This window comes from Hyperolius riggenbachi, chromosome 1 (genome assembly GCF_040937935.1).
Source record: "Hyperolius riggenbachi isolate aHypRig1 chromosome 1, aHypRig1.pri, whole genome shotgun sequence".
Classification (NCBI taxonomy): Eukaryota; Metazoa; Chordata; class Amphibia; order Anura; family Hyperoliidae; genus Hyperolius; species Hyperolius riggenbachi.
Window position 1 is genome coordinate 174,214,705 of NC_090646.1, and position 23,291 is coordinate 174,237,995.

Consider the following 23,291-nt stretch of genomic DNA (forward strand, 5'->3'; position numbering starts at 1 on the left):
CGCACCAGGAAAGCAGAGCGGGGAGGCTGCAGACATCGCTTCTGCCAGCACCCGCTCTGCAAGAACGGCAGGATTCCCCTGCCGCGACGAACGACTCCGGGGGGACACTCGTGTCCCCGCCCGGCTGCCCATAGGAGAGAGCGCGAGAGAGGCGGGAGCGGGGGGGTGGGGGGGGGGGGAGAAGGAGAGAGAGAGGCAGAGGAGGAGAGAGAGATGCAGAGAAAAAGCCGGCGGCTTGAATTTTTACATTGCCGCCGGCTGAATTGCATTAAATGAACTAAGTTGTTCTACGTTTGGCCGCTGCGCTGCGGCCAGAAGATACATTAATGTCAGAGGAATCATTCCATTTCTAACATTGGCCGCAGCGCAGCGGCCACTTCGCGCATTGGCCGGCCAGAACACGAAGTGGCCGGCCAGAACCCGAAGTGGCCGGCCAGAACTAAAAGTGGCCAAACTTCGGGTTCTGGCCGTAACATATATACAGAATGGAAAATGTAGTGGGGTCGGGATCTACCATGAAGTACTTTGCGATCTACCTAATGGGCACCCCTGTATTAGATTAATGAGTATGAGTCGAGAAGTCAGAGCCATTTTGGGTACTTTGAGTCAGTCGTCTCATTAACTGAGGAGTCTGAGCTGGAGTCGGATGATTTTTGAGCCAACTCCGCAGCCCTGGTGTATACACTGGTCTACCCATAATCTTCTGATCATAGCATCCAAAATTTGGCATTTCTTGTGCAACAGACAGCGAATTCATCTGATTGGAAGGTTTGCAATTCTACAGGCATGTTACTGAATTGAGACCATATTATATACTGTATTTGTATGGATACTAATGGGACAACGTACAAAGAAAACTTGATTCTGTTCTGCAATTTTCAAATATGCCACCCACAAATGCTGATGCTATGGGAAGCATCACATGCCCAAACCACAGGGGGGAAGGTTTTTTAGTATAAAGACTGAACATGCGGGTGCAGCATAAATGTTCAAACCACAAACTCAAACAACCAACTAAAATTTCCATGCTGAAAAAGAGAAATGAATGTTTATCCACTATGACGTAAAGTGAGGTTTTAAGAAAGTAGTATAAAATCAAGGCTCGGCAGATGGCAAATACGATGCCAGTCTTCAGAATATTAAAAGACAGCATTCATTACGAATTCAGACTGAGCTTTTCAAATAAAATAAGACAACTGCACTTTGGGATCAATGCTCACAGATAAGGTCAATTGTGCTGAGAATTGCAGGGCTGCCAAAAGATATCTGCACAAAATCAAACTATTGAGAAGGAGCCACAGGGGCAGCATTAGCCAGAGTGGCAGACATGGATTCCCAGCATGCCCGGCTCCCAGGAAGCTTTCAGACAGCCTCATGTAGCCAGCATGACTGGCAGAGCAGTGTGAGAGGCACTGTATTTTGCATTCATATTCTGTCTAGCAGCACCTTCTCTACTCAATCATTTAAATGGCAAGGTAATGAGTAGTGCTGGCTTTCACTTTCATGTCTTTCCTCCATTAAAAATTATATGAAGCAAGAAAAAAAATTACTCCTTTTCCTTGAAGAGATCATTTAATGGTGATCTACTCCAGCCCTAGACGAAGCAGCCTCGTGTATTTTACCATATATATCAGTGGGAACGTTAGAGAAAACACCTACCCTGCTCTCAGTTTCATTCTTCACTGTTGAACCTGCTTGTTATCAGCCCTGATAAAATCCCCGACTGAGCATTCAGTCTGGCTTTGCTCAGAAATCATTATAGCGGAGTCTGTCTTCTCTGATGTGTTTTCAAGCCCAAGCCTGCCCCCTTGGTTCTGCTATAACGTTGCTCAGCTATAATGATTCCTGAGCAAAGCCAGATTGAATGCTCAGTCGGGATTTTACCAGGGCTGATAACAAGCCGGCTGAGCAGGGAAGAATGAAACAGAGAGCAGGGTAGGTCTTTTCTCTAATGTTCTCACTGATATATATGATAAAATACTCAAGGGTACTTAGTCTCTGGTTCACTTTAACTATTTGTATTTCAAAAAAAAATTAAATTTAAAAAAAGATAGAAAGAAATGTGAATGGCGCAAGCTACAGAATATTAAGCGGTAGGGCCACAGTTTGGATAAGAGCAGCTTGGTTCCAGAACGCAATCTATCCATGTTGTGTGCAAAGCTCCTTTATTACAGCAGTAATTTCCCCTAACCACAGCATGTAATAGGAGCTGAGCACTAAAGGGAGTATCACCAGACTACTTTCACAGGGCTGTCACTGTGGTTTCACAGAGTTTTGCATTTGAAAAGCAATACAATTAACTAAACCTTCATTCACAATGTAGTGCTAGGCAGCATGCTGTGATTTCAGAGTGTGAGAAAAGCAATCTTACTAGGATGCCATACAACACAACAACAAATGCACTCAAACCAAGTTTCAGTCTGACTTGCTGTTTCCAGGGCACGGGAGCAAAGAGACCTCTAATCAGAATGAATAGGTTTAACATGGTCAGAGTTGACCTGATCTTATATCTCTACGTACAATGTGACTACTATCAACATAATTGCAGAATACATATACTGTATATGTTGATTATACCTTACAGGTAGACAGAATGTGGCCAGACGGACCATCTTGGCCAAGAATCTAACCTGTAAGGTGTCCCCTGTCCTTGTTAAAAGATCTGGCACAATGGATCTATAAATAACGGCCATGGCCAGGAACGCTGGTTCCCTTTCTTAACCCATTAGCCAGTAGCCGCACCATTGTGCACTGCACTGATGCATTAGCAGAAGGGGGGGGGGGGCACGATACCGGCCCTAGCCCCCCCCCCCCCCCCCCCCGCAAAGATACTGCTGCACCCCCAATCGACCAGCAAAAAGAGGGAAAAAAAAGTCCTGTCTGATCACTAGATTGTTGGCTAGAAGTTGATCAACATTACCAATCGGCCAGCATGTTGGAGCAACAAATTCTGGCAGACTCAATCACAGTGGTCGAAACTGCCGATGTATGTCTCATGGTCTATGGGCACCTTTATACTACTCATCTTAAGGTGCCCATTAACAGTACAATATTTTCCTCAGATGCAATCTTTCCATCAGGTTTTGATAATCAAAATGTACAAAAAAAAAAAAACATGCAGTATGTGGAGTAAATCGATGTAAAACAACTCTATGGCCGATTAGAATAGAAAATGTTGTTGATCAGAATGTTTGATTTAGCAATCATATCTGAAGAGAGAAAGTCCGGTTTATGCAAACACTCAATAATTACCTTCCAATTACTTTCAAACATGCAAATCTAATCGAATGATCGCATCTGATTTTAATATTGTATTCTTAATAGGCTCCTTAAGATATGCAAGGCACAGTAGACAATGGGTATTTGTACAAACTATCGGCTCAAAGGAATAGGAGCGATGGTTCAGCATCACATGTCAAATGTGTGTATAGCCCTTAAAGCCTGGTACACCATGCAATTTCCCATCAGATTGATAGATCGAATAGATAATATTCGACGGGTCCAATCTGATTTACGGTCGTTTTTCTGATCGATTTGCATCAGAAATCCAATCGGATCTGTCAGACATTATCTATCGACCCATGTATCTGATGGGAAATTGCATGGTGTGTACCAGGCATTACAGTAGCAGGCAACATTGTGTCTGTGCATACGCAGATAGCTCTCCTGGTTTGCAGCACTAACGACCCGGCTTTGCTTCTCATTAGATACTAGTCCAAAGGAGAGAGTCTATGTGCATTTTCTCCCATACTCCCAAAAACATGCTGGTAAGTTAATTGGCTTCCACCTAAAAACTGGGTGGAGTGTTTGTGTTTGCAGGACACTGGAATCTGATATGAATCTGACACAGAAAAGGTGTCTGCTACACAAAGGAGTATATAGCATCTCAAACTGCAGCATTGCTTTGTACATGGAATTATGCAAAGAATGTTGGAGACATGATTAATCAGCATCTGAAAAGATTCTGACCTGCCTTGTCTTGCCCACCTATTCTACCGCATAGATTACTTCAATCTGGATCGCTTGGAGGAAAAATAAAAAGCAGGAACAAAATAAAAGGTTACTGTGCATAAATTCATAAGCATTAAAGGTTATGCCTGCTACACACTATGCAATATCCCATCAGATAGACGGCTCAAATTGATTACTTCGGACAGGTCCAATCGGATTTCCGATCTTTTTTTCTATATAAAATTGATCAGAAAAACGATCAGATATCAGATTGGACCTTTTGGAAATAGTTGATTCGACCCGTCTGATGGGAAATTGCATGGTGTGTACCAGGCATTACACAGGTTAGTTAAATATATTTTAAATAAAAACAATTTTAAAAAAGCATGCACTTATGGTAATTTGGGGCAAAGAAAAAATAGCCAAAAATGTACACTAAATACTTTTTGACTAGCCAACCTCATGAGAAACTGAATAATTTGCAAACACAATTACTAGTTATATTCTGAATGTGTGGAAGGTAAGCCACCAACCAAATAATGTATGCGGCGCTGCATGGGTAAACATGCCCATTTTCTTACCAGGGACTGTGCTCAATCGTTGTTGGGTATCTCATTAATTTCCGTGGTTATGATGTTTACTAGTAAAAGCCTCCCATCCCAAATCTGCAAGAACTGTATAGGATTCCACTTTTTTTGCTGAGGAGATTAAATCCATGGATTGCTTCCAGTGTCCTGCATCCTGTCATTAGCAACCTTACCCAGAACTGGCAGAGGAAGAGACACTAAGCACAGGAGGAAACACGATAACATCCAACAATATTCCCAGTGAAGCTCGGAAAGTCACTCTACAATTCATACAAAGCTCTCATCTGCACAAGACGTTCCAGTGGTTCCTGAACTGCGATATTTAAAAAGAAAAAGTGAGTGAATGAAAACTTTGTACGCAGGAAATGTAATCCAAAAGGGTCCCGTCATACTTGTCCAAGTGAGATTCCAAAGTTTCCAACATTTAACTTAGCAGACAGGGCAGAAGCAGGCAGGTCTCCGAGAGATGACGTACTCGGGGACATGGAAGTGGTTACTTGTCTCTCCTTCCTATAGGAATGCTAAGCAAAGTATGGAGATAATGAAGAGTCTCTGTATTCCCACACTGTATGCAAATCTTCCCACAGAGAGTAGGGCGTAGCTGTGCAGCTGGATGGAAGCTGGTCAGGACTTTGAGACGTTCTGGCTCTTTGGCTGCTTGTCCTGTGTTTCTATAAAGGAAACAGTGGTGTAACACAGAAGTTCCAACTACTGTATGTTCTGACACCAGTACTCCCTTGTCCAGGGCCTCCAATTTCACATTCCAGTTTGGCACGTCAACTAACTCCGGAATGTCACTTCTCAGGCCTGGAATGTAAACTTGTTCATCAGTGTAAAAGGAATCTCTGTGCTCCTACCCCCACTCTCTCTGCAAGCTCCATTATCACAGGAATGATGGGAAGGGAAAGAGGCGAGGACAAACCAACATTAACACTTCACAACTGGGAGGAACCTGTGAGGTAGTGAGACATGAGCTGTTTCACACACCTGAGACAGGAAGTGTTGCTGGAGCTGCAATATTACAGCGAAAGTGAGCGAGTTCATTCCTCATTCGCCTCCTCCCATTTCATCACAGAGGAGACTGCTCTGTGTTATAATCCTCTCTATGCCTGCACAAGAATATAGAATTCCCCTCTATGACAATTGTCAACAAATGAAGGTGATGAGCACAAGGGGCAACATTAATCTGCTGTTCCTATAGCATTCAAAAGAAGGGTGGGGGTTATCACAACAAGTGCTGGCTGGATGCAGTGTATAGAAAAGCATGACTGTAAACCAAAATGCAGCATATGACTACAGGGAGTCCATTATTTGCCTCATGGTGTCACCCACCACAAAATAAATGGTATGCAGCAGGTACATGTATTTCTTGTACCTGTAAATATTAGCAACAGGTGAAGCCGATAATGGTATGCTGGTCATATCTATTTTTGCTGTACTGCTGTATCTGTGTTTTTGTGGCAGTCCATTGTTGTTCAAGGAATCCAAATCGCTTGTCCTAAAGCAAAATCTTATTCCCAATATCTAACCTCCCACCCCAATGCCAATCCTCTTCCTGACCCCCAATTCCTTCTAGCTGCCTAATTGCGCCCCAACACTAACACCTTCCAGACACATGACCCTAATCACGCCCCAACACTAACCCCATACAGATGTATAACCCTAATCTTACCCTTACCCCTTCCAGACACCTAACCGTGCCCTAAAACTAACCCCTTCCAGACACACAACCCTAATCACGCACAAACACTAACCCCATCAAGATGCTTAACCACACCCAAACACCAACCCCTTCCAGATGCATAACCCTAAACATGCTTCAACACTAAGCCCTTCCAGACGCCTAACCGTCCCCCAACACTAACGCCTTCCAGACACATAACCCTAATCACGCCCCAACACTAACCCCATACAGATGTATAACCCTAATCTTACCCTTACCCCTTCCAGACACTTAACCGTGCCCTAAAACTAACCCCTTCCAGACACACAACCCTAATCACGCACAAACACTAACCCCATCCAGATGCTTAACCACACCCAAACACCAACCCCTTCCAGATGCATAACCCTAAACATGCTTTAACACTAAGCCCTTCCAGACGCCTAACCGTCCCCCAACACTAACGCCTTCCAGACACATAACCCTAAAACCTTCCAGAAATCTAACCCTAATCACGTTCCAACATGAACTCCTTCCAGACGCCTAACCGCGCCCCAACACCAACGCCTTCCGCACGCATAACCCTAACCAGATGTCTAACCCTAACCAAGCCCCAACACTGACCCCTTCCAGGCCTATTACAGTAACCCCTTTCAGACGCCTAACCCTAACTACGTCCCAACACTAACCCAGATGCCTAACCCTAACCCCGACGCATAACCCTTTCCCATTGTATTGGATAAAATAATTAATCTCTAATGTATCATATCTCCTTCAATAGTTACAAAAGTATTAAATGCTCTTTAGGCTGTCCGAGTGAGCCCCAAAGTTATGTTAGCCATAGACAGACAGATTGTGGCCTGATATGCCAAGGCTATCAATCCTTATCAGACTGCAAGTCAATCAGATGGCGATTGATTGTTACCATACATGGAAATTTCAATACTAAAAGATTTCAGGAGCAGTTTGATACATTGCACCATTGTTGGGCCAATGATCCTCCATGTTACTGCCCTTCCCCTATTGGTTTATACAACCACTGGTGTTGGCAGCTTACTCCTGCTGCTCCTCCTCTCTCCATACAGCAGAGCATACTGATCAGCAGGAAACCAAACTATGGACTTGTATAGTAAAAGGCCAACTGTCAAGAACTACCATCACTGCAAGTCTGTACAAACCTGCAAGGAGTCTCGTCAGACACATGAAATGTTATACAGCCATTACAAGATCCAAACATTACAAGCAAGTGTAAAAGTGTTTAAAAATATCTGCAATAAATACTAGGATATGTGAGATCCTTTATTGCTTTGTGGAGTCTCCTTTAAGCCCTGGTGATTAACCTAGGCATCCAGGACAGGAAGGGCCGTAATCCTAATGGAGGATACAGATGACAATAAAAGCCAAGGGTCTAGCTTTTAATGCTGAGAAAACACAATGCGACTTCCCTTCTGATCGTCGGTAATCAGGCAATTATTTTTGACAAGTCCGATCTGTTTGTGATCGAGAAAAGGAATTGATTTTTTTAAACTTATCGGAAAATTGATCCCTTTATTAATCAGGAGAAGCATGGACATATACTATACACACAGTACAACTTCCTGTCAATCGGATGGGAAATTGCATTGTGTGTTCCCAGCATTCCGTACTAACAAAGTGTTCAGGCGACTTGGCGGCCAATCGACCATCCCATTCAATTAAAATCTCATGAAAATCGGTGCCCTTGCTCGGGGTGTGGACTATAGCATTAGTTCTATAGCAGCACCCAGCTCAGGCGCTCACCTCCGAAAGCACTAGCTTCGTCTCACAGTCCTCCGTTGCTGAGTGTAGACCCTCCCAAAGAGATCTGACAGGGGCTTGTAGGATAGATCAGGGCTGTGCGCCTCTTCTGGCACAGGCGTATGGCTACTGCGCAGGCACAGCAATGCTCATGCCTAAAGAGGAGCAAGGCACAGATCTTCCCAAAGATTTCTGGTGAGCAGCGCCGGGGAGAACACTGGAAGCCTCAACAGTATCCAGAGACTTCCATACTTCAGTGTGTGGGTTTTTTTCAGGCATGTCTTTGGCACAAGTTCACTTGAATAATTGACTTTTGAGCTAGGGTGCACTGCAATTACCACTTTGTCTCTTATTTAACTATTTTGTAATAAAGGGAATTTTTTTCCAATTATTTATGCATTATACCATTTTCATTCATATTATGCATGCAGCATTTATTGGTTATTTATTTATTTGGTCTAGGGGACCTCATCTAGGAGACCCAATTTACATTCTAAATTTAAGGGTCATCATACTTTATTTCCTTGGAGAAAAGCCGTGTTTTGTGCAAATATTACCAGTTATGTAAGAAACTGCGATTAAAAATAGTCCAGAAAACTAGCCCTTGCCTTGCCTCAATAACTTCTCTTTCAAACAATGTAAAATGATACTACCCCACAAAAAAAGTCACTTTTGCAATAAAAAAAAAAAAGAAATCCCTTTATCTTTCACATCAGATCACTGGTGATCATCTATTGCTGATGGCTGGTTCCTCCTAATTTACAAATCCGGCCCCGGCTACTAGAGCGGAGCCCCCTCCACTTATATGGTAACTACATGGATGCAGTCCACATAACAAGCAGTAGGGTGTGGCTTCCAATGTACATAACAAAGGATCTTTATTTTACTTTATTTTATTTATTTTTTAAATATACCAGCCAGACTGGACGCACCGGCAGCCGACACGGCTACCAGCCTGAAACACAGCAGGGATCAGAGTGGGAACTTTCCATGTGATTCGCTCTCAAGATGGATAAGAACCAAGGCTTCAAAACAAAGAACCGGTTTCATAAAAAACCGCTGCTTTATAGCAAAGAAGTGTAACCTTCACCGCTGCTGAGGATTATGGGAGGTGCAGTTCAGCTTGCGCATCACAGCTTTTATATCTCTTCCTCACAGGCTGCAAACTTACCTCATAGAAAGAAAATGATTATTGACATTACAGAGTGGGCTTATAATGGGCTCCAGATAACAGTAATCTCCTAAGACATATTTATTCAAACATCAGCTGTTTTAACTCCTATGTTTATTAATATGCTACTTTAATTATTTGTAGCAAGTTTACGGTTAGCAATCTGTTATATAAACCATACAAGCAGACAACCTGTGAATTGGGCTTACTTGTTAATCCAGACAAGTTACCAGGAGGATGTAAATGAGAAACAGTAAAACGTGAGTAGAAAATAATGAGTAAACTGATCCAGGCTTTGCCAGCGTTGGTGTGAATGACAGTGGCTTTATTATCCCATATTTTGTGCCTCACATAGGGTGGCGGAATCATGTTATACAATCAGGCGGCTCTCTGTGAAAGATAACAGGGAATTTGAGCTGTCCCACACAGAAGCTTGAATCTGCATGTACTCCATTCCTCTCATCAATCAGCCAGAAGAACCTGTAGGGACACGCAGCTCACCCTGCTGATGGACAGGTTACAAATACCACACACAGGACAAACCTAGTATGGACCTGTGTAAGCGAGGAACTTCTGCCATTACTATATACTGTAATATCCTTGTGCGCATTTACACAGTGTACTCATATTTATTAAGGATTGGATAACCATCAAGATGTTTACCAGGGTTCAAAATGCGTTAGGCCAAGTCATGCAAGATAATCAGGTGCTAACCAGCTGATTCTACTGTTAACCAATGTAGTTGCTGCAAACTTACACACGAGGGCAACAGCAGTGGTTTGCTGTTATACGCCAACGTGCTTAGCAACTGCATTGGATAACATTAAGGTGGACCTGAACTCTTGCACAGGACAGAAGGAAAACAGAGAAATGCACCCTGTATGTATTTAGAGAGTTTAGCCTTTTTAATCCCCCCTCATCTGTGTCTAATCACAAGTTGTAAATTGATCTCTTCGGCTGTGTCAGCTCCTGCCTCAGCAGGATCCACAGATAAGCAATATAGCTTTGTATTGCATCAGGAACTACTAAGCTAGTGGGAAGAAGTGGTTGTATCACAGGATACCTCAAAAAGCCAGGCTGAAGATTATTTGCCTCACCCTTGGCTGGATTTATTTTCATACACAGTAAAGGGGCCCATACACTCAGCCGGTTAGTGGCTGATTGATCGAATCACGGCCGATTTCGAGCGATTTCAATCGATCTGACATGCTGGAAAATCTAGGTCGATCTGATGAGCTTGCTTATCAATTTGCATTGGACCTAATGGAAATCTGATGGCAAAAAATGCTATCAGATCGATTTTCAATAGAGTTCATACTGAAATCTATTGTAAATCTGTTCTTAGTAAAAAATGTTCCTAAGCACATCAGATAGATCAGAAATCTATCCGATGATCTATCTGCTGCTAATCTAACGAGTGTATGGCCACCTTAAGTATGTCTACAAATGGCTGAAACTCTAGCTTAGAGACACCACATGTGGATGGGATGCCTGTCCTCAAGAGCCTTTGTGTTTATGCAAATACGTGTGCACTTTACTGCATCATAGTGTACTTTCACGCAAATATGAACAGATGTGAACAGGTACTGTCCTGGACAACCAATTAACAAAAAAAAATGACTAGAGTTATGGCATGGACTTCTGGTTGGGCTATAAAGTGCACATGCTAGATTAAAGTTGCCTGAGATGGCCAATAACAACCACCTCTGCCGATGATCTGACGTGTGTACAGCTGTCCCCGACTGGCAAGAGATCAGCCCCATAGATCAACTAGGCTGAGCAATGGTCAATAGCCTTGTTCTCGCCATTCCTCTCATTTACAGACAGTAAATAACACTCAGGTATGGCTGAGTGACATTTCTGCACAGTGCCCATTCCCCATTCCTCACCACAGGATGATGCTCCATCCTGATTGGTGAATAATAGTTTGTGTGTACAACACACACCTGAATACTCAAAAGCACAAATATTTCCCAAACTAGTCTTAAAGGTGCCCATCCACACATCAATTTCCCCATGCAATGCCTTGCAGTTTTGATCATTCTGATCAAATCAGATGGGAAACTATTCCATATGTCTGATCGATCACATTTTGATTAAGCCGATTGGGGCGGGGCAGAAGTGGAAGTAGATCAATGGTCTATATTGTTGCACTGCATGGAACAGTGCAATGCTGCGTTTCAATCGATTTTCAATAGATCCCCTGTTGGAATCTATCAATAATTGATGTGCTGTGTGTGGTAGGAATAGATTCCTCTCAGAAAGGAATCAATTGTTTTGGAGCATTGAGTGGAAATCTAGTTTTATTCTAATTATTTAAGCAGAGAAGTGTTTGCTCAGCCCTGAAGATCTTTGCTCAGGTCCATTCACTTTTGTTCTAACTTATCACTACATCCCTGTATCTACACAAAGGCTGCTTGGCTTGACCCGAGTGTATGTATTGTACTTGATGTACAATGTATGAGTAGCAATTGTATAATGTGCATAATTAATGTCCTAACTCAATATCTATCATCCAAACATTTGTATAGCGATTTTCTCCTGTTGGACTCAAAGCGCTCAAGAGCTGCAGCCACAAAGGGCGCGCTCAAAAGGCCATCCTGCAGTGTTAGGGAGCCTTGCCTTGAACTCCTTACTGAATAGGTACTGATCCCAGACCTGTTGGCTGCCCATACACTGCAGGCTGATTCCCAATCAATTTCATCATGAAATCTCTTGGGAATCGGCTGAGTCCGCCGCACCCCCCCCCCCCCCTCCTAGTGTATAAATGTACACCCGTGTGTGCATTTTTGCATTACCTGTCCTGTGTCACCCACTGCGCAGTGCCCATCAGTCTTCTGGTTCTTCCTCTTCTATTTGCGCCTCATGCACCGCTGGTGTTTAGAGTGTGGTGGGTGTGTAACATCACACTTTTTCAATGGCGGCGTGTGAGGCGCAGATGGAAGAGGACGAGCCGGAAGATGGATGGGAACCATGGGGTGGGTGACACAGGACAGGTAATCATTGTTCATCCTGATATTGCTCACAGTTACTGCCGTGCACCCAATTGCCCACGACAGCCCGACATCTTGCAGCATGTCCGATCAATACATGCGACCAATTTCGGCCCGAAATTGGTTGCATCGTCGACCAGGGATGCACTTGACAACACCTATTTTTATCTGATTCAACAATTATTATCAATAAGAATGGTCGATCGGCCGCCAAGTCGAGAAATTTACAGTATAATTTTTTGGGCAAAAGAAAATGTAACGTAGGAATTTATATTCACAGCAGATACTGAGAGAGAGCTAAAATAACCAAGAGTAATGCTGGATACACACGCTACGATTTTCCGTGCGATAGATGGATCAGATAGATATAATCAGTCATGTCAGATATTGCTCCCGATCGTTTCCGCACTCGATTTCTCATAGCGGTGAATGGAAAAACTCCAGTCCCAGGTTTCAATTTCGGCCAGGACAGTATCTGCATGAAGTTTGTATCTTCTCCCTTAGTTTTTATGGGTTTCCTACCAAACCCCAGAAATACAGATAAAATAACTTATTGCAGACCTGCAGGCACTGTGATTGGATCAGTGATCACAAGACAAATAACATTTATACCGCGCTTTTCTCCTGGCGGACTCAAAGCGCCAGAGCTGCAGCCACTAGGACGCGCTCTATAGGCAGTAGCAGTGTTAGGGAGACTTGCCTAAGGTCTCCTACTGAATAGGTGCTGGCTTACTGAACAGGCAGAGCCGAGATTCGAACCCAGGTCTCCTGTGTCAGAGGCAGAGCCCTTAACCATTACACTATCCAGCCATCACAGGGTAAGGAGTTTATGAAATGGGCTCCTGACCGGTGTACAGAACTAAGCTGACATTAGACAGCAGACTTTTAGCAGCGAAGGAAGCTGGTAGCGGCTGGAGCACACAGAGGCAATCTATTGAAGTCTATGTCTTGGCACAAGTAAGAGGCAGTAAACAGGATGTAGATTTCAAATGACTGCGTCCTGAAGAGGTTAAATGATTCCACTAAAATTTGTTTTAGAGTACAGTAGGTATACTGGACATTTGACAATAGTCCCGATAGGATTGTGAGCTTGTCTTAGGTATAGTTAGTGACATTACTATGTATATCTTTCTTTCTCTTTCTCGTTCCCTATGTATAAAATTGTGTGTGTGTGTGTGTGTGTGTGTATGTGCCATGATCACTCAAAAACGCCTTGCCCAATTTCAACAAAACTTGGTATACAGATGCCTTACTGCCTGGGAAGATATGTTCTGGGGTCTCACAACCACCCTTGCACACCTGGGTGGAACCACAAACAGCCATTCAGATTTTACCCACTGAAGTCGATGGGAAATGTTACCCACTGAAGTCGATGGGAAAATGTAGGCGGCTTGCCATTCTCAGAGTAATTCTGGGCATACCCGGCTCGATTTTGCCGCTCAATTCTCCCGCCCGATCGATTCCCTGCTTGATTCCGCAGGCAAGTCTCTTATTTTCCGCTCGTTTTTCTTATTTTCCATTGTCCTCAATGTGGAATAAAGCGCGAAAAGATCTGACAGGTTGGAAATTATCTATCGAGCCATCTAAATGGCTCAGAATCGAGCCGTGTATTCCCAGCATAGAAAAAGAGTCCCCAACCTTGGCCCACTTGGTTATTTGGTGACTGAGGTTAAAAATTCAGAGAAAGTGGGTGGAACATAAAATAGCCTGTCATTTTAAATGGGAAAATGTTAACTGCAGCCATTCTAATGCTGGGAATACACAGTGAGATTTTTCAGCAGATTTACTGTCCGATCGATTTTCTAATCATTTTTCAAATCGATTTTCGTTCACTTCTATGAGAAATTGATCTGAAAAACGATCAAAAATCAGACCGGACATGTAGGAAATGATCTACCGAACCATCTATCTGCCAAAAATTCTCATGGTGTATTCCCAGCATTAGACTGTTAATGGCAGGGTTCTCAAACTTGGCACACTTGGTCACTGGCATTAATATTAGGGAAAGTGGGTGGAGCCCACAAAAGCCAAACAAAATTCACCTATCTATTTTCAAGGGGAACATTGAAATTGCTGCCATTTTTACACTGAGGCCTCAAACTTGCTACAGTCGTTTATTGGGTGACAGGGGTTCAAATTCAGAAAAGCAGGGAGAGCTTCAAACAGCTAATCCGATTTTATTATTTCAATGGGAAAAGTTAAACTGCTTTTATTCTCACATTATTGATACCAAAAAGAGCCCAGAGCTCACAAACTTGGTCATTTAGTGACTGTGTCAAAGTTAGAAAAAGTGGGCAGAGCTAAAAACCTCCAAATACAAACCCAAGCAACGCCGGGTCTTCAGCTAGTATAAAATAAGAGTAATGCAATAAGCAATTACACTAGTCCAATGCTTCACTATGTTGCATTCAAAGTCGAATGTACACAATACGATTCTTTGTGCGATTCGATTACGATTCTATTTATGATCCGATTAAATCAGACATGTCCAATCGGGATTCGATTCACCATTGTTTTGCAATGGCAAATAGAATTGAATTGAATCCCGATCGGACATGTCAGATTTAATCGGATCGTAAACAGAATCGTAATCGAATCTCACAAAGAATCGTATTGTGTAGATTGGGCTTTAGAAGTAATGAGAAGTGTTGCAGTTATGAGTATCCGGTGAAAAAGAATCACCTGTTGATGACTAGCAGAGTTTATATAACCATGAGAGGTATCTTAATGCATTAGGCCATCAGCTATTAATCACCCCCTAGAGCTGATAAACAAACTCAGAATGGGAGGAATAGAAATATGCAAGTCCTCATAAAGAAAAGACTGCTGTGAAAAAGTAAAAGGGGAAAAGCAAACACATTATCTAATGACAGGTAAATACAAGACAGAATAGAAAAAAAGAACTCATCATTAAACCCCTCTACTGAAAACAATGTAATGCAAGCTTAAATACACACATCTCCAAAGATATCTTATCAGTTTAAAAATGTGCATGCCTCAGATAATGCAGTAGAGACTGCTATCAGGTTTTCCTGTAAATTCCCTCACTTTACAGTAGGTGAAAATGACTGAAAATACTCTAGTAAAGGCCAGTTTTCAGACATGATTTCACACTAATTTAACCAGGGCTCAGGGCTGTGGAGTCAGAAGCAATTATTGAGTACCTGGAGCCAGAGTGGGAGTCGGCAACAGTGTATTCACTCTAGATATACAGTATTTAAATTGTAATAAAAAAAATTACAATAATGTAAAATGTCCTATTTAACAGAAAAACGTAAAACCTAGGTTCTCAACGTGTGGTACACGTACCCCAGGGGGGACTTCTGATGGTTTCAGGTGCTACTCGGGCTTGATGTACTTAACCAAGAATAACAAATTTAGAGTTTTAGAAAATGATAAATCTTATTTAAAAACACCAAATTAGTATTTTAGTTAATTAAAAGCATTAGTAAATGCTTGGAAATAGTTTAGAACCAATTATCATGTACTACGATTACGGTAAATATAGATTAGTCAAGGGGTACTTGTGATAATGTTTACTATGCTAGGGGGTACTTAGTGAGTACAGGGTTTTAAAAGGGGTACATACCAAAACATGTTGAGAAACACTGCTATAAAACAATCCTCTTCTGTAATAATTATACTCAGTGCTTAGTTGTTTGACTAATGGGAAGTATGGCTAAGCGCAGTCTGATTAGACACAGTTTCAGGCTGCTTACACACTAAGACGTTACAGGCGCACGTTAGTGCGCCTGTAACGCTCCCCCAACGCACAGCAATGTAACACAAGTGGGCTGTTCACACAGCCCACGTTGCGTTACATGTAACGCTGCATGTTCTCCAGAAAGTGCAGCATGCTACGGCGTTACAGCGGCTATAGCTGCGTTAGACTGTTTGCACATGCGCAGTGGGGGGCGGAGAGGAGGCGGGGAGAGCCAGCTACAGTAGCCGCGCACATGGCTACTTAATATTCACTGCACTGGCGGCCGCTGATTGGCCGGCGGGACCACGTGATGCGGAGTGTCTCGCTCCGCATCACGTGGTCCCGCTGGCCAATCAGCGCTACTCTGGGAGACATTATAGGAATCGAGCCGCCTAACGCGGCTCACTCTACCGTCCTCACTTGCAGCACCATACGTTGTGTTAGGTGCACGTTATGCGACCTTAACGTAGCACCTAACGCAACGTCTTGGTGTGCAAGTAGCCTTAATCCAGGTAACCGAACCTTACCAAAAGTGCTTTCAATTTTATTTAAGCCTTAATAAATTTAAACCAGTTCAACTATGTGTTAGCACAGGGGACAGGAACCTTTTTGGCTGAGAGAGCCATAAACACCACATATTTTAAAATGTATTTCCCTGAGAGCCATACAATATGTTTCAAACTGGGACAGTGCGCATGCGCAGCAGAGGGCTCACGTCCCTGTTGCTATGGTGATTGGTGATGTGTATACAGTTGGTCCACCGGGCAGTGGACGTGTCAGGCATGTCTTCAGCTTCTCTTGGGTATCAGTAACATCAGCAATTTTCCTCAGAGCCAGACAGGAGAAATAACAATTAACAGCTTGTACAATTAGCTAGCTGACTTGGGGGTTGAATAACGTTGTAGGACGAGATCCCTGCACGGGTCCAGAGTGGGACAATTGGAGCAACTATTAATTTTGGAAGGAGTGTAAGTAAGTTGGAAGTGCATGCTACAGCAGTAGCGTGCCTGCTTTGACAGTTTTACTTGCGCTGCCACACTAAGCTGCTCTCCCGAGCCATAGGTTCCCTACCCCTGTGTTAGCAGATGTAATAGCTTTCAGCTCAAGGACCTATTGCACTAGGACGGGTTTGTCTTATGGCCAGCAACGTCAGACCCACTGCTACCGATCATGGCACAACCTCCTTGTTCATAGTAGTTATGCCATGTCCTTTCCAATGGATGTCATAGATAGCATGCCCCCTTCCCTCTTTTTTGTTTTGCCAGTGGTTGGGGGGGGGGGGGGGGGCAGATGGGGGGGGGGTGTCTATTGAACAGAGCAAAGCAGTGGCAATACTTAAGGCCCATACCCACGGCACATTTTTTCACACAGAACATTTTTTTCACAATATCACACAACATCTTTTAACAAAAATGTGTTAAATTATGTATCACCCGAGGTAAACAGCCGACATGCTGGATTAAATCATGGAGGATCATTCTGATCCTCATTGACTTTCGTGTTATTTTGCTCCTGTAAATGACTGTTTACACAATCTTTTGTTTCCAACAATGCCAACGATGCTTGCAGATTCGGGCAGATGGATCGGAGAATGATCATTCGTCGGCAGAGATTCCCGATCCTTCTGGTGGCTGGTACATAGTTTTACTCTTACTTCCTGTCTGCAGGAAACAATGAAAATGGTAAACACAGGAGAGCATTTAAAATACAGAAAAGAAATCAAGAGGAAGGAGGTTTCCAGAATGGAACATATACACGAACGATGACCGGGGATTTCAGTCACCATTTCCAAGCCTGTCCAATCTGCTTCCGACCATTTTGAGCTTGGGATCAGTTGCTGCCAATCAATAGGCTGTATAATTTTTTTGTCTGATACAATCATTTACTTGATTGGACGTAGGATCTGAAGTGAAAATTGCATAGTGTGTTCAAGGCCTAACTTTTTATATCAAAAACCGACATTTGCTTTATTTCCTGAAAATAAGCTTTAATCTTGAATTAAAGATGTCATTTTGTTCACCAAAGAAAGTACTGCGCTACACAGGATTTACTTAACACACACTGTTAAATACTGGTAAGGCTTATGGCTCGTACACACTTATGTCTCGTACACATTCACAACTAATGTTGCACATCTGGGATCGGGACTTGATCCCCTCATGGTCAACGTCGCTGAGCCCTGCAGCACACACCCATGTCAGCTGTGTAGCGAACTACATGCTGTGTTGGTATGCGGTGGGTGGGGGAGAAGCACATGCGTGACATCACGTGGCGTTAGCGGTGCGAACAATGGGATTGGCATCACTGGAGTTTAGTAGATCCGTCCGGGGGATTGCTCGCAGATTGGGTGTCGGAGGTTACCGGGTGCCGTGTAAACACAACTGATTGTCGGCTGAGGCGGTGGTTATTGGATAAGTGGTAGGATCCATGGTAGATTGGATAAGTGGTAGGATCCATGGTAGATTGGATAAGTGGCAGGATCTATGGTAGATTGGATAAGTGGCAGGATCTATGGTAGATTGGATAAGTGGCAGGATCTATGGTAGATTGGATAAGTGGCAGGATCTATGGTAGATTGGATAAGTGGCAGGATCTATGGTAGATTGGATAAGTGGCAGGATCTATGGTAGATTGGATAAGTGGCAGGATCTATGGTAGATTGGATAAGTGGCAGGATCTATGGTAGATTGGATAAGTGGCAGGATCTATGGTAGATTGGATAAGTGGCAGGATCTATGGTAGATTGGATAAGTGGCAGGATCTATGGTAGATTGCATAAGTGATATGATCTATGGTAGATTGGATAAGTGGCAGGATCTATGGTAGACTGGATAAGTGGCAGGATCTATGGTAGATTGGATAAGTGGCAGGATCTATGGTAGATTGGATAAGTGGCAGGATCTATGGTAGATTGGATAAGTGGCAGGATCTGTGGTAGATTGGATAAGTGGCAGGATCTATGGTAGATTGGATAAGTGGCAGGATCTGTGGTAGATTGGATAAGTGGCAGGATCTATGGTAGATTGGATAAGTGGCAGGATCTATGGTAGATTGGATAAGTGGCAGAATTTATGGTAGATTGGATAAGTGGCAGGATCTATGGTAAATTGGATAAGTGATATGATCTATGGTAGATTGGATAAGTGGCAGGATCTATGGTAGACTGGATAAGTGGCAGGATCTATGGTAGATTGGATAAGTGGCAGGATCTGTGGTAGATTGGATAAGTGGCAGGATCTATGGTAGATTGGATAAGTGGCAGGATCTATGGTAGATTGGATAAGTGGCAGGATCTATGGTAGATTGGATAAGTGGCAGGATCTATGGTAGACTGGATAAGTGGCAGGATCTATGGTAGATTGGATAAGTGGCAGGAACTATGGTAGATTGGATAAGTGGCAGGAACTATGGTAGACTGGATAAGTGGCAGGATCTATGGTAGACTGGATAAGTGGCAGGATCTATGGTAGATTGGATAAGTGGCAGGATCTATGGTAGATTGGATAAGTGGCAGGATCTATGGTAGATTGGATAAGTGGCAGGATCTGTGGTAGATTGGATAAGTGGCAGGATCTGTGGTAGATTGGATAAGTGGCAGGATCTATGGTAGATTGGATAAGTGGCAGGATCCATGGTAGATTGGATAAGTGGCAGGATCTGTGGTAGATTGGATAAGTGGCAGGATCTGTGGTAGATTGGATAAGTGGCAGGATCTATGGTAGATTGGATAAGTGGCAGGATCTATGGTAGATTGGATAAGTGGCAGGATCTATGGTAGATTGGATAAGTGGCAGGATCTATGGTAGATTGGATAAGTGGCAGGATCTATGGTAGATTGGATAAGTGGCAGGATCTATGGTAGATTGGATAAGTGGCAGGATCTATGGTAGATTGGATAAGTGGCAGGATCTATGGTAGATTGGATAAGTGATAGGATCTATGGTAGATTGGATAAGTGGCAGGAACTATGGTAGATTGGATAAGTGGTAGGATCTATGGTAGATTGGATAAGTGGTAGGATCTATGGTAGATTGGATAAGTGGCAGGATCTGTGGTAGATTGGATAAGTGGCAGGATCTATGGTAGATTGGATAAGTGGCAGGATCTATGGTAGATTGGATAAGTGGTAGGATCTGTGGTAGATTGGATAAGTGGCAGGATCTATGGTAGATTGGATAAGTGGCAGGATCTATGGTAGATTGGGTAAGTGGCAGGATCTATGGTAGATTGGATAAGTGGCAGGATCTATGGTAGACTGGATAAGTGGCAGGATCTATGGTAGATTGGATAAGTGATAGGATCTATGGTAGATTGGATAAGTGGCAGGATCTATGGTAGATTGCATAAAGGTAGCCATACATCTAGCGATATATGGGCAGATTCAATCAAGACAAATTTCTAATCTAACCTGACAAGAGAGAGATCTGTCAGCTGCCCATATACCACAGGCAGAATACCAATGAATTTCATGCTGAAATTGATCCAGAATCGGCCTTGTGCACTGCATCCACTGCTCCAACGCTGTACCCCAATGAGAAATGCCCCCCTTTCCCCGTACCCATGGTAAAAGTATACATTACTTGCCCGCAGCCTGCACTTGTCCCTTCGCTGGTTCCAGGATTCCTTCTCTGCATACATGCGCGCCCCATGTGGTTTCTTAGTAAGGGTGTACGTGTGTGATTGTGTGACATCACACATGCACCCTTACTAGGAAACCGCTTGGGGCAAGCGTGTAAAGACAGGGGAATGCGGCCAGAGCAGCGGAGGGACAAGTGCAGGCCGCGGACAGGTAATGTATACCCCTTTTATTAGGCGACAGCATCAGTGTTTTTGTCATGACCAATCATCGCAAAATTGTACGCCGCTCCCATCGTGCACCCGATCGAGCAAGTCGGCCATACATCTTGCAGCATGTGCGATCGACAATGCGACCAATTTTCATTCCGAAATTGGTTACATTGTCAGTCGGGCATGCACTTAGCAGCACCGATTTTCATCCAATTCGATCATAATCAAATCAGATGGTCGAACGGCCGCCAAGTCGCCTGATGTATGGCCACCTTAAGTGCTAGGATCTATAGAAGATTCCATAACAAAGGGAACTATTAGGACATTTTGTTCTCAGAACAACCCATGACTGTGAAAAACAGAGTAGCATTACAGCTCTGCCTACATGAAAAACTGGTGCCTTGATAAGTAGGGGATGTTGTGTTCTCCTTTGTATATTTGAAGACTTAATTTCCAATTTTAATTGAAGAGTGCAGTTAAACTTGTCATAAGAAGGTCTCTGCTTTATCTGTGCATCAGAGAGCTTGAAGGTACAATTCAGTGGGTCTACTGTACAAATACACATTCTTCCTGTAAAGCAAACTACTTTCATAGGATGCAGAGGAAGCGGGTAGTATCACCACGCCACTCCATCACAGTGGGTGGTTTGTGCAGAGACACTCTGGGTGTAGACTGCAGACAGAAAATGCCACTGGAATCAAAACAAAAAGCTTTATTAGAGAGCTGGATAGTGCTGCTGAATTACAGCTTCTCTTACACATGGTTCTGGCACTGAAGTAAAAGGAAGCTTATTTAGAGAAAATTCCAACATGCATTCACTTCCTGCCACAGCAGCCCAGCGGCTTCCGACTGTGATGTGTCATGTGCATGTAGCATGCACATAGCTACGGCATACCAGAATCATGAGCTCAACTGCTGTCTCACAGCTGTTCCTTATCTGTTCACGTTTATGTGGCAATCCTTCAAGAGCAAAGAAGGGCAAATACGACTGTGATCTCTTTCTATCAACAAGGTCAAACTTCCTAAACTTTCCAACTACTATCACATCACAGGCAGAAAATGGGATAACAAACCCATCACAGTGATACAGCAAAATGTCTATGACACCAGACAGCTGTTCCGATGATGTAAAGTACACATGCCCTCGGGAGCCTTATTTCAAGCTACAATGGGAAGGATGCATAAAAGGGCATATCCCTGCACAACAGAAAAGGACAGCTGTAGTTTTTAGAGTAAAGAGACTGGCATGTGGCTCCTTAAAGAGGAACTCCAGTGAAAATAATGTAATAAAAAGTACTTCCTTTTTACAATATTTATGTATAAATGATTTAGTCAGCGTTTGCCCATTGTAAAATCTTTTAAATCCCTGATTTACATTCTGACATTTATTACATGGTGACATTTTTTACTGTTGGCAGGTGATGTAGCTGCTGCATGCTTTTTTGGCAGTTGGAAACAGCTATTTCCCACAATGCAACAAGGTTCACAGACAGGAAACTGCCAGGAGTACCATGGTCCTCAGAGTTTCTTGTGGGAGGGGTTTCACCACAATATCAGTCATACAGCGCCCCCTGATGGTCTGTTTGTGAAAAGGAATCGATTTCTTATGTAAAAGGGGGTATCAGCTACTGATTGGGATAAAGTTCAATTCTTGGCCAGAGTTTCTCTTTAATAAATTTATGGATTTAAAGTGGCATGAAAATCAGCATTTCTTCTTTGCTCTCAACGAATATTTACAGCATAAAATCTACTACCACAAAAACATTTGTAGCAGAACACTATTGAAGCCGTTAAACACAGCTCTTTATTCTTCAGTGGAAAGCTTCCAAAGAGATAATAACATTATCATTTGCTTACATTTCTTTGTCAGATACATTTAGTAAACATTAGCAATCTGTCAAAACTGAGCTGCACTGAGCTGAGAAGCAGAGAGAGCTGAGATGTGATCACTAGATTTTAATATATAAATACAGCAGCTATGCAATGGCAGCTTTCAGAGCAGATAAACTGTACTTTGGGAATTTGTAAACAAACAATATTAATCATGCACAAAAGCAAATGCTATAACTAAATGGGTAATACAAAGTAGGAAAACTCATTTTTATTGAATGTTATGCCAGAGTTTTATCCCACTTCAACTATTTTACGCCCTGTTTTGACGGCTATCTGGCTGCCGGGGCGTAGATTTCAATACACAGAAGCTGTGCATTCTCGCCAATTTCGTTGCTCCCGATGATCACCCTGCTGTCTCCCCATCGCAGCTCACTCGCTCTGCCGTCTCTATAACGGCAGAGCCCTGTGGGCGGGTCAGGAGCCAATTTTATTGGTTTCTGACCCTGTCTATAAATGTAATATATACATTGATAGGCAGGGTTAGGAGCCAGTGAAAGCAGCTCCTGACCGGCTCACAGGAACTCTGCCATAGAGACGGCAGAGTGGGTAGCTGAGGTTCCCGGCGTGCAGCGCGGACGGCTATTGCAGCGGGTATGTGCGGTGATTGGTCGCTATTCGTTGTGATTCTGCAGTTTCTTGTACCAGTGGTCTCTGGTCCGTAAGGGGGCAGAGACTGCTGGTACTTAAAGAGGAGCTGTCAGCCATACTATCTCAGGAAAAACAAAACAAATATATAAGTAGATAAATACTTGCTCTACTGTCCACG

General features: G+C 43.2%; 1 protein-coding gene across 8 annotated transcripts in view; it reads right to left on the reverse strand.

Moving 5' to 3' along the window:
• Positions 1-23,291, reverse strand: part of RAPGEF2 (Rap guanine nucleotide exchange factor 2) — a 417,203-nt gene that overhangs the window by 192,678 nt on the left and 201,234 nt on the right. Inside the window, exon 1 of one of the 8 annotated variants that reach the window (XM_068278851.1) lies at positions 4,533-5,436. The exons of the other annotated variants lie outside the window; for them this stretch is intronic. Within the exon in view, the coding sequence (XP_068134952.1) occupies positions 4,533-4,567 (35 nt within the window). The 5' untranslated portion in view covers positions 4,568-5,436. Of the gene's footprint in view, positions 1-4,532; positions 5,437-23,291 lie in introns of those variants that run through there. 8 annotated transcript variants of the gene reach the window in all.